This window comes from Manis javanica, chromosome 17 (genome assembly GCF_040802235.1).
Source record: "Manis javanica isolate MJ-LG chromosome 17, MJ_LKY, whole genome shotgun sequence".
Lineage (NCBI taxonomy): Eukaryota > Metazoa > Chordata > Mammalia > Pholidota > Manidae > Manis > Manis javanica.
In genome coordinates this window covers 18,447,638-18,457,333 of record NC_133172.1, presented here as the reverse complement: position 1 = coordinate 18,457,333, position 9,696 = coordinate 18,447,638, and the positions used below count along the sequence as shown (strand labels likewise).

Here is a 9,696-nt window from a genome sequence, read left to right as displayed (position 1 = left end):
TGGACGGGGGCGGGCTCTCCCGGCCACCATTGGCTAAGGCCCCCACACACGAGGGCTCCCCCCATCTACCCTAGACTTCAGTCTGTCCCGCTTCCAGCTGCTGCAGCCGCGCCTTCACCGCCTCAGCATCCAGTCGCCCCCTGCTCCGGCCCGGCATGGCGACCCCAACGCAGGCCCCCACAAAGGGTGAGCGTCGCCTGGGGGGAGGGTGCGCGGGTTGTGTGTGGGGGTGGTCGGCTCGGAGATCTTAGAGCGTGGAGAGAGGATATGGGGAGATTTCAGGGCTGGAAAAGGAGGGGAGTAGGGAAGGGGATGTCCGTTCCTCCCATGAGCGGAGGCTCCTGCAGTGCCCCCCTTGGAACCTCTTTGGGCCTCATGGACACCCCCTCCCGGTGGTGTCATTCCTGTGAGCGACCAGCGCTGTTGGAGAGCGGTAGTCGGGGGAGAAAGGATGCGCGGACCGGTAGCTATGGCAACCGGGTGACTGGTCAGGCACAGCAGTGGCAGTGGCTGCGAAGAGATGGGCTTTGAGGGTGGGAGCAGGTAGGTCTGCGGCCACAGAGGTTCTTATACATTTCAGGGTCCCTGGGGTGTATAAGAGGAGGGGTCCCTGTACCTCTTCTTACTAGTGCTGGCTCCTATGGTGGGTGCTTTTTGGAATTCCTGAGAGGCAGGTTCAGCGGGAAGCAGGGAGAGAGGGAAAGACAGGGTGAGAGAGCTGGAGGAAGTGACAGACTGAGAAAGGAAGGCAGAAAGGACTGTGGAAAGAGACCGCTGGAGTGAGAGCCTGAAAGAGATAGAGACCAAGAGAGACAGGAGACCCGGAGTTCGAAACCCAGAGAGACTCGGGGAGAAGACAGATCGGAGATTCAGAGAGATTCAGAGCGAGTGAAGGGGAGAGACAGAGAGCAACAGAGATGCAGAGAGACAGAGAGCAAATCAGAGACAAGCAATACCGAGAGATGGAGGGATTGAGACAACTATGGAGAGGGAGTCATAGAGAAAGACACGGGAGAAAGAGAGAGAGAGAGGGACCCATGGAGCAAGAGAACTAGGAGGGCCACGGGGTGGGGCTGAGCCACTGCAATGAGCCCCCATGGGCAGAGATGGGTTTCAGGAACCTCCTTCCCAGCCCACATCTGGTTGTTGTCTGCTGTGGGAGGTGCACTTGGGTGTGCACACAGATTCCCCTTCCCACCCCCGTTCAGCCACACAGGGATTTACATTTCACACCCATTAACCCAGATATGCACCCACTTAAACACTCATTCCACCCAACAGCCCCTTTCTTGAGCCTGCTTCTGCAGAGGAGCAAGGGGAGGAATGCTGTGATGGGGGTGCGGGGAGGTGGGAAGGGGAGGTTTCCAGCACTGAAAGCAGGGCCAGGGGGATAGGCCAGCGGTGCTGGAGTCCCTGGTGGTGAAGGGTACCTCAATTCCACTCTGATATTTCCTTCCCTGCCCCTTTTCCTGGCGGGTGGGGGCTGCTGCACTGAGCCATATCTGCAGAATTTGAAGGAGGGCGGGGTGGGGGGGCTGCAGAGGCTGGAAGCCACCCTAGGGAGAGGGGGCAGGGCTGAGCTAGCAGGCCTGGCAGGAGCCCAGGGCTTCTTTTCGCAGAGATGGTGGTTAGCAGGATCGATGGCAGTCGGGCAGAGGTGGGAGGACCGACGCCTATGCCCAGCCCCACCCTCCTCCTTTTGCTGGGTCACAGCATGAGAGGGGACCACAGGTCTTGGGAAACTTCAGGGGAGGAAAAGCATGTCGTGTGTTGCAAGCGCTTAGGGAAATGAATTAATGGATTGGTGGGCAGAAATGGGGAGGGTAGTGAAGACTCTCCCCATCCTGTCAGAGAGCAGGAGGGAGAGCTGGGGGCAAACAGAAAGGGTATGTGGGAGCACAGCTGGGCCTGGGTCCCTATCCTTGAGAACGACCGCCAGCTTGGCTGGAAGCCAGCCTTGCAGGGGCAGTTATGGGGGGGAGCACAAAGGGAGCAAAGGGAGTCAAGATTGGCCCACAAGTTCCACACTGGACCCCACCCAGCGTGGGGAGCCCAGACCCATCACCTCTCTTCACCTCTTAAGATGCTCCAGTTGCCATAGCAACCACCTCCTTCCTGATGTCTCCTTGGCAACTGGCCAGGAATGTTGCACATTCCTTCTGCCTCCTGGCTCCACCCCTAGCCCAACCTCACCCTGAGGACCCAGACTGCTGGGACAGCAGGGACCAGAAGAGGAACTTCACGGAGCATGGAGCACCCAGGGAGGAACCAAGAGGATCCTGGGACAGGCATTTACCCAGTGGCTTCTGATGGTTTGGGGAGGCAGGGTGTGTGGAAACACAGGAGGCAGAAGCAGGATGATCCAACTGCTCCACCTCTTATGCAGCCTCCTGAAGCCTAGCAGGGGCTTCCGTGCATTCATTCACTCATCCGTTCTTTCTTTCTTTCATTCATTCCAGAAAACTTCTTTGAAAGACTTTTTATAAATGCAAGGATTAGCAGCAGAGATAGTCAAATTTACTCCCCATCTGGTGGGGGAGCTAAGACAGAGCACAGATGATTCTAAAATAATGTTTCCTCATATTGATGCTTTTAAGTACCACCTCCATGATTTTTGCTCTACCCAAACATTCCCCACTGATACTTATTTAGTTTTTTTCCTTCAAAGGATTTCTTTTTTCCTACTCCCCTTCCCTATCATGGAAACCTCCAGTCTGTTCTCTGTGTTCATGAGTCTATTTGTTTTCTTTCTTTCTTTGTTTTCAGATTCCACATGTAAGTGAAAATATATGGTACTTGTTTTTCTCTAACTTATTTCACTTAACATAATACCTTCTAGGTCCATCCATGTTGTCACAAATGGCAAGATTGCATTCTTTTTTATGGCTGAATAACAGTCCATTGTATAAATGCACCACATCTTCCTTATCCATTCATCTATAGATGGACACTTAGGTTACTTCCATATCTTGGCTCTTGTAAACAATAGGTAAACATAGGAGTGCATGTATCTTTTTGAATTAATGATTTTGTTTTCTTCACGTAAATTCCCAGAAGTGGAAGTAACTAAGTTGAATAAATTAACTTTAAAAAAACTTAGTTTTATTTTGCATCAAAACTCCAAAGGGAAAATCAGGATTATTCCCTTAAATTGAAAACAAGTATAAAAATGATCTTAAATAAGTGACTTTATTTTTCATGGCCTCAGTGTCCCTCTTTATGGAATGAGGGTGAAGCTAGTACCTATGTCAGAGAGCTGCTGTGAAAAGTCTGTTAACATCTGGGATGTGCTTAGAAGAGAGGCTGGCATGGAATCATGGCTATGGACTGCTGGTTAGATAAATAGGTAGAGAAAACCAAACAATGTCACAAAATGTTGCTTGCTAAAGGCTCTGAAGCCAGGGCCTGTTTTCTCTCGGGGGTAGGGGGTGGGGAATTAACAAGGGTTGGAAGGTGTTACAGACACATCAGCAATTACCTAAGCCTTCGTCTTTGAGAACTGGACAAAAGACTGAGAAGGGCAAAGTTACAAATTGTCTGAATCAGCGCTGTTTAGGGTCTTGCCCAGGTACCACCTGCATCAGCTAGGCTAGAGTGACAAATAGTACCGAAAGTCTCAGTGGCTTCCGATAACCAAAGTTGAGTTCTCACTTACACATATATATGCCCATGACAAGTTGACCAGGGGTTTCTATTCACCAAAGAAAAATGTAGCAGCCATTATGTTGAACATGCACATCACCAAGCCAAAGGCAAAAAGGAGCATGGGCACATGGCTCCTGTCTGGAAACGGCAATGACACTCCCATTCACAGTCCATTGGCCGGGATTAGTCATATGGTCCACCCAAACTCAAATCAGCCGCCATCCTTCCCTGAGCCTGGGAGGGGGAAGATCACTGATGGCAACATGTGGCATCACCCTGACACCCCTGGTACCTCTTTCCCAGTGGTACCTTCTCTCCAGAATCCCACTCTGGACAAAGCAGAATGTACTAAAAGCTATCAGGGGACTTAGGGAACCATCAGGTGGGCTTCTTGAATGGGAAGGATCTTCTGAGCTTTTCTGGAGAGGAATATGGCTTGGGACATTTACACATTTTATCCACACATTAATATTTGTGCAATTGGGTGAGTGTTCTAATGGGTGGGCATGTTTCTTGTGGTAGAGTTACATACATACTCACACATCTACACACACACTGGGAAAGTGATTACAAAATCAACTTTGAATCTTAAAATCAATAGTGCCTCAGAAATAAATAATAAAGCATATATTATACATAATGTAATATAGGGTATATTAGAAAACAGCTCCCCTGTGCTGGATTTAGTTGCAGGAGCAAGTAGTTGAGAGCAGTAGCCAAAGTTCCTGCCTTTTGGGGCTCTCAGGTAATTGAGAAGTTTTAGGAAGTGTTCAGGGGAAGCTGATATATTCAGCAGCCCACCAGTGGGATTGGAGTCTTAATCTCCAACATCCTGTGGAAATGGGAGTGTGTGTGTGTTTTTCAGAAATGAATCCGGAGCTTATATCAGACCTCCACAGGGGCTGGGACCAGGACTGCCATGTACCGTTGAGTAGGTTGTGCACTGCACAAGGGAGGATCCCACCAATAGAGTGAATGTGGCCTAGAACCCAGCCTATACTCCACTCTTCATGACTGTGTCCTGCCATAAGGTTATATCATCCAGAGCAAGGGGTCCCTTTATCTGATTTCTATACAGAAACCATTGGGCCAGTGGCCCATCTGGATACTCAAAATTGTTAAGAAACCCAGTGTTGAAATATTTTTTCCCTCTCTCTCTTTCTCTGCCTTCATTCCCACAGTTCCTCAGGAACCTGACCCATTTTACTATGGTGAGTGGTGGATATTGTGATGAGGACAGCCTGGAGCTGGGTGGAGGGGTGGCTGCAAGTCCCTTATGGTCACTGCTGAAGTGGCTTCAGTCATGGCAACATGATACATCCTGGGCTACTGTACATGTGGGTTCAGTTCATATCAGCTGGGCTCATGGAGGGCAGAATCAGATTTGGGGGTATCTTCTCTGGACCCCCTTCAGGCTTCACCAGGACTCTGAGCTGGTGTGTTGGGGTCATCATAGAAGGAAATGACTCTGAGGTCAGGCTGCCTGGATTTAAATCCTGGCTCTTCCACTCACTAGCTGTGTGACCTTGAGCAAGCAACTTTGCTTCTCTGGGCCTTTCTATAAATGAGGAATAGAAATATTTCCACCTGTGAGGATTGTGGGTAAGATTTACTTGATGATGTCATTAAATTGTCCCCACAGCACTGAAGCTCAAAGAAGTTACCCCCAGGCTTAGCAGACCTGGTCTCAGTTCCCTCTCTGAGTACTCTCCTGCCTTCTCCCTTGCTCACTCATACTGTTCCTGCAATATGCCAAGTTCTTTCCCATGCCAGGGCCTTTGCACTTGCTGTTCTCTCTACCAGGAATACTCCTTCTGTAGATCTCCACATAGCTGGCTAAGACTCCTGCTCATTCTTCAGGCCTCAGATCAAATACTGATTGCTCTGCTAGGAAAGGCCCTCCTGACTTCCCAGCAAGAGGAGCTACTTCCATGGCTAGCCATGGTCACATGACTCAGTTTTTTTGTTTTATTTTGTTTAGTGCTTTATCACAGTCTGAAAACCACCTCCCTGAAGGCAGAGGTCTGGACAGTTGCCGGTACAGAGTGGGTGCTCCACAAATTCAACAAGTATTTACTGTGGCATGTTAGACAAGAATAATTCTTATGAAGGAAAATGAAAGAATCAGAGTGTTGAGAGGATGAGAAATTCTAAATAAGACAGCCAGAAAGCTTTCGCTGACATTTGAATAAAGCCCAGAAGTTGGTAAGGGAGGAATATTTAAGGAAGAGTTCAGGCAGTGGGAACAGCAAGTGCGAAGGCCCTGTGGCAGAACCGTGCCTGAACATGCTTCAGGAACAAGGGGAAGACCAGTGCCCCTGGAGCAGGGGATGAAGTCTGAGAAGGAACAGGGACTGGGTCATATGGGGCCTTGTGGAGTGCGGGCAGGACTTTGGCTTTTACCTGGAATGCAGTGGAAGCCAGGGGGTTGCTCTGAGCTCCGGAGGACCCTGATCTGACTCAGTTAACGGGATCCCTGTGGCTGGGGGTTAGAGAGACCACAGAGAAGGTTGCTTGTTGCAATAGTCCAGATGGGTGACAATGGTGGACAGGGCCAGGAAGGGGGCAGTAGAAGTATATCTATAGCAATAGAGGATGGGGAAGGTTATATATATATATATATACACACACACACACACATATATTTGAATAACATATATTGAATACTATATATGATTATGATATATATATTGAATAATATATATGATTGTGACATAATAATATATATTGCCATTCTCTATCTATATATATTGAATAATAATATATATATGTATCTCTAGGGGTAAAAACCCAGAGAAGGATAGAGGGTGAAGCAGTCAAGGGGAGCCGCTGATGCCCCGCTCATGCTCTCCATCATCACACTCACCCACTGGACTGCTGCCAGCATGGCCGGCAGCACCCCTGAATCCTGGGCCCCTGGCTGGGCATCCTGGAGGCCAGGCTGAGACTCTGGGGGCTGAGGTGCTGCCCTCACCTCGATGTCCCCCATTATCTCCCCCAGACTATGACACTGTACAGACTGTGGGCATGACTCTGGCTACCATATTGTTCCTGCTGGGCATCCTCATCATCATCAGTAAGTGTGACCCCTTCCTGGGCTGCAGAGCCCCTCAGAGGGCCACCTCTTGGTCTTCTGACACCTATGGCTCCCCTGCTGGCTTTTGTCCGGACCCTGATGCCCTGTCCCCTTGTTCTGTCAACCTGTCTCCTAACAGGCAAGAAGGTGAAGTGCAGGAAGGCGGACTCCAGGTCTGAGAGGTCTGGCAGCAGAGGGGAGAGGGGAGAGGGGCGGGAAGAGCCCAGGGCCCCGGGGCCTGCCATGCTGCCCACAAGCCTGTGCCTTTTGAACCTCTTTATGCTTCTCTCTCTCATCTTTGCTTCTGCAGCCCAACATGCAAATCCTGTAAGTCGGAGCTTCCCTCCTCAGGTGAGGGTGAGAAAGTGTGTGATTCTGGCGTGGGAGGACAGGAGGAAAGAGAAAGGGGAAGCATCAGAAGGGGAGTTGTACAGCATGTCCCTGAGAATGGGGCCACCAATGGATGGACCTGGGAAATTCAGGAGCTGAAGCCCCACAGATAAAAATGTTAAACCATGGAGAGTCAGTGGGACGTGAAGTGTCCTAAAGAATCCACAAAGCTTCCCAGAAACAAGTTACATATGCCTATAAAAGCTAGTATGAACTAATTTCCCAGAGCAGAAAGCTGCAAGTCTGTGAAGAGAGGGGCCCACAGGGACAGGACTTCTGCAGTCAGAAGGGAGACAGAGCTGAGCTCTAGAAGAGGCAGCAAAATAGAATGCTTTCCAGACTTTATTGTTCAGTTGGAAAGGTCTAGGATAAAATGATTTTTAAAAAGAAAGGAAAGGAGGAAGGGAAGAGGGAAGAAAAAATTTCTGAATAACTGTATCACAATAAGAAAATGAGAGATGCATAGAATACAGATTTTAAAAATTGATGTTGGATAAGAAAGGATGTGGGGAGGTGAGTGTAAGGACAGAGAGACAGAAAATGTAGGAAAGGGACAAAGAGTGAAGAGGATGGAGCGGGGAGGAGGGGGTAGAGGACATAGGAAGGGGCTGGAGGGAGAAGAGGGTGGGGGGAGTGTGGGAGAGGGGATGGAGGAGGTGGGGGAGGGGGAGGAGGGGATGTAAAGGGGTGACAGGTATGGAAAGGTAAGAGGTGTGAAGTGGGTGGGGTATAGAGGGGTGTAGAAGGTGAGGGGCATAGAGGGTTGAGGAGTATAGAGGGGGTGAGATGTAGAGGGATGAGGGGTGTAGTGAGTGAGGGATGTAGGGGTGAGGGGTGTGGAAGGGGGTGTGGTGTAGAAGGGCTGAGGGATATAGGGTAGTGAGGGGTGTAGAGGGTGAGGGGCATATAGGGAATGAGGTGCAGGAGGGATGGGGTGTAGAGGGTTGAGCAGTAAAGGGGGCTGAGCGGCAAACAGGGAATGGGGTATAGGGATGACGGAGGATGTGGAGGGGAAAGTGGATGCAGGGGGACAGAGGTGTGAGGAGGAGAGATACAGGATGCGGGAGGGGACATGCCTATGGATGGAAGATTGTGACTCCTCGGGGTGTTAATTTTAATTATGTAAAAATATCTCGACCTGTTTTTTAGTGGAACTACATCTCAGCAACTCAGCTACCGGGGACTTTAAAAAAATCAGAAAAGGGAATCTGTCTCTTATAAAGTTCTTGTAACTAAAAATGGACCTTGGAATACTCAATCTTTGGGGGAATTTGGTGTGGAATTTCATGTTCTTTTTAACAAGGTGTAAAAACATTACTGGGCACTTTGTGATGGTTGGGGGGGTGGCCCTGGCACCTGGGGCACAATCTAAGAACATGTACAAGATTCTGACCCACTTCAGTTGAGTGATGGTCCCAAGTGGGTGGGAAACAGAATTCCTGTTGTGTCCAAATGCTGGGGAAACAAGGTGTGGGGAAAGGGTGGGGCTGTGAGAGGAGGTTGGGGACCTAGGAGGGGCATGGAGACTCCCTTTCTGGCAGGAGACCATCCCAGAAAAGCCTAGGCTGGACCAGGGGTCTCCAGCCTCGTCACAGGTGTGTTCCTGTCCAGGACGGCGTCCAGGGAGGCGGAACCAACACCACACAGGCGTCTCTATCTGGATGAGACATCAGGGTGTGGGGAGGCAAGGCAGCTCCCTGGAGCCAGCGTGACAGTCCCTGCGATCTGGCTTCATCCGCAGGGGAGGAAGGGCCCTCTGACCGCGGGAAGGGTCCGCTTCCATCCCTCTGGTGGCTGACCGAAGGCTCCTTGGCGCTCTCACTCTGTCCCTGTCTCTCTCCCCAGCCCCTGGAGGTGGTGGCGTGTAAAGTCGGCCCCGGGCAGCTCCACTGCTGTCCCTGCCTGAGCGCGGGAGCCTGAGGACCGGGTGGAGGCGGTGGGGACCCCAGCCTTGCGCCGGGGAGCGCTCCCCCGAATGAGCCGCCCCACCCACCCCGAGGCTGGAGCCGCTGCCCCCCGCTGCCCCTCCCCAGGCCTTGGCAATGACGACCCCGCAAGAGCCCGTCTGCAGCCCATATCCAGGGACTCAGTCCTCCAGCTCCTGGGGTCCGGGGATCCGCCCCCAGCCCCCCAGAATCCCGGTTTAACGCTTTCCTGCACCTCCCTGTCTCCACGCGGAAGACCCGTTCCCCTGCACCCTGGGTGTCTACGTCTTGAGCTTAATAAATGTGCATTTGGTTTTTCCCCCTGTTCTGTCTGCGTTGTTCTCATCTGTGGGGATAAAATGGGGTCGGGGCAAAACTGAGCCTGGGGGACCTCTCTCCCGCGCCCCTGACCTGCCCCTCCCCTCCTCCTCCTCCCGTGCCCCAGGCCCTTCCAGGTTCCCTTCCCTCCCTCAACTCCGCCTCCCCAGTTGCCCTTCCATCTCTTCCCCCATCGACCCCCGAGTACACCCACACCCGCCCTCCCCAAAGGAGCCCCACCCAGCCAGGACCTAACGGTCCCCCACACCCACCCTCCCCCGGGCCACTGCCTGCCCTCACCCCTGCCCCCATGGCCCTCGGCGTCTCCCCCTCCTGCTCCCA

General features: G+C 51.5%; 1 protein-coding gene across 11 annotated transcripts; it reads left to right on the top strand.

The window, feature by feature from the left end:
• The first annotated feature begins 9 nt into the window (after positions 1–9).
• On the top strand, positions 10–9,417 carry FXYD7 (FXYD domain containing ion transport regulator 7). Of its 11 annotated transcripts, none has more exons than XM_073226482.1 (7): positions 10–186; positions 4,827–4,856; positions 6,647–6,721; positions 6,861–6,894; positions 7,032–7,072; positions 8,653–8,706; positions 8,957–9,359. In XM_073226482.1, exons 1-6 carry the CDS (start codon positions 156–158, stop codon positions 8,673–8,675), a joined length of 234 nt encoding a protein of 77 aa, XP_073082583.1. In that variant the 5' UTR covers positions 10–155; the 3' UTR covers positions 8,676–8,706; positions 8,957–9,359. The 11 variants fall into 11 exon arrangements, with proteins under 11 accessions (XP_073082583.1, XP_073082582.1, XP_073082579.1 ...); XM_073226481.1 differs by having other exon boundaries at positions 6,861–6,903; XM_073226478.1 differs by lacking the exon at positions 8,653–8,706 and having other exon boundaries at positions 7,032–7,048; positions 9,145–9,417.
• The last annotated feature ends 279 nt before the right edge of the window (positions 9,418–9,696 follow it).

Coding starts and splice junctions, on each gene's coding strand:
- FXYD7 (XM_073226477.1), top strand. CDS start 156: ATGGCGACCCCAACGCAGGCCCCCACAAAGG. Junction 4,857..6,646: donor ACCTGACCCATTTTACTATG/GTGAGTGGTGGA, acceptor TATCTCCCCCAG/ACTATGACACTGTACAGACT. Junction 6,722..6,860: donor GGGCATCCTCATCATCATCA/GTAAGTGTGACC, acceptor GTCTCCTAACAG/GCAAGAAGGTGAAGTGCAGG.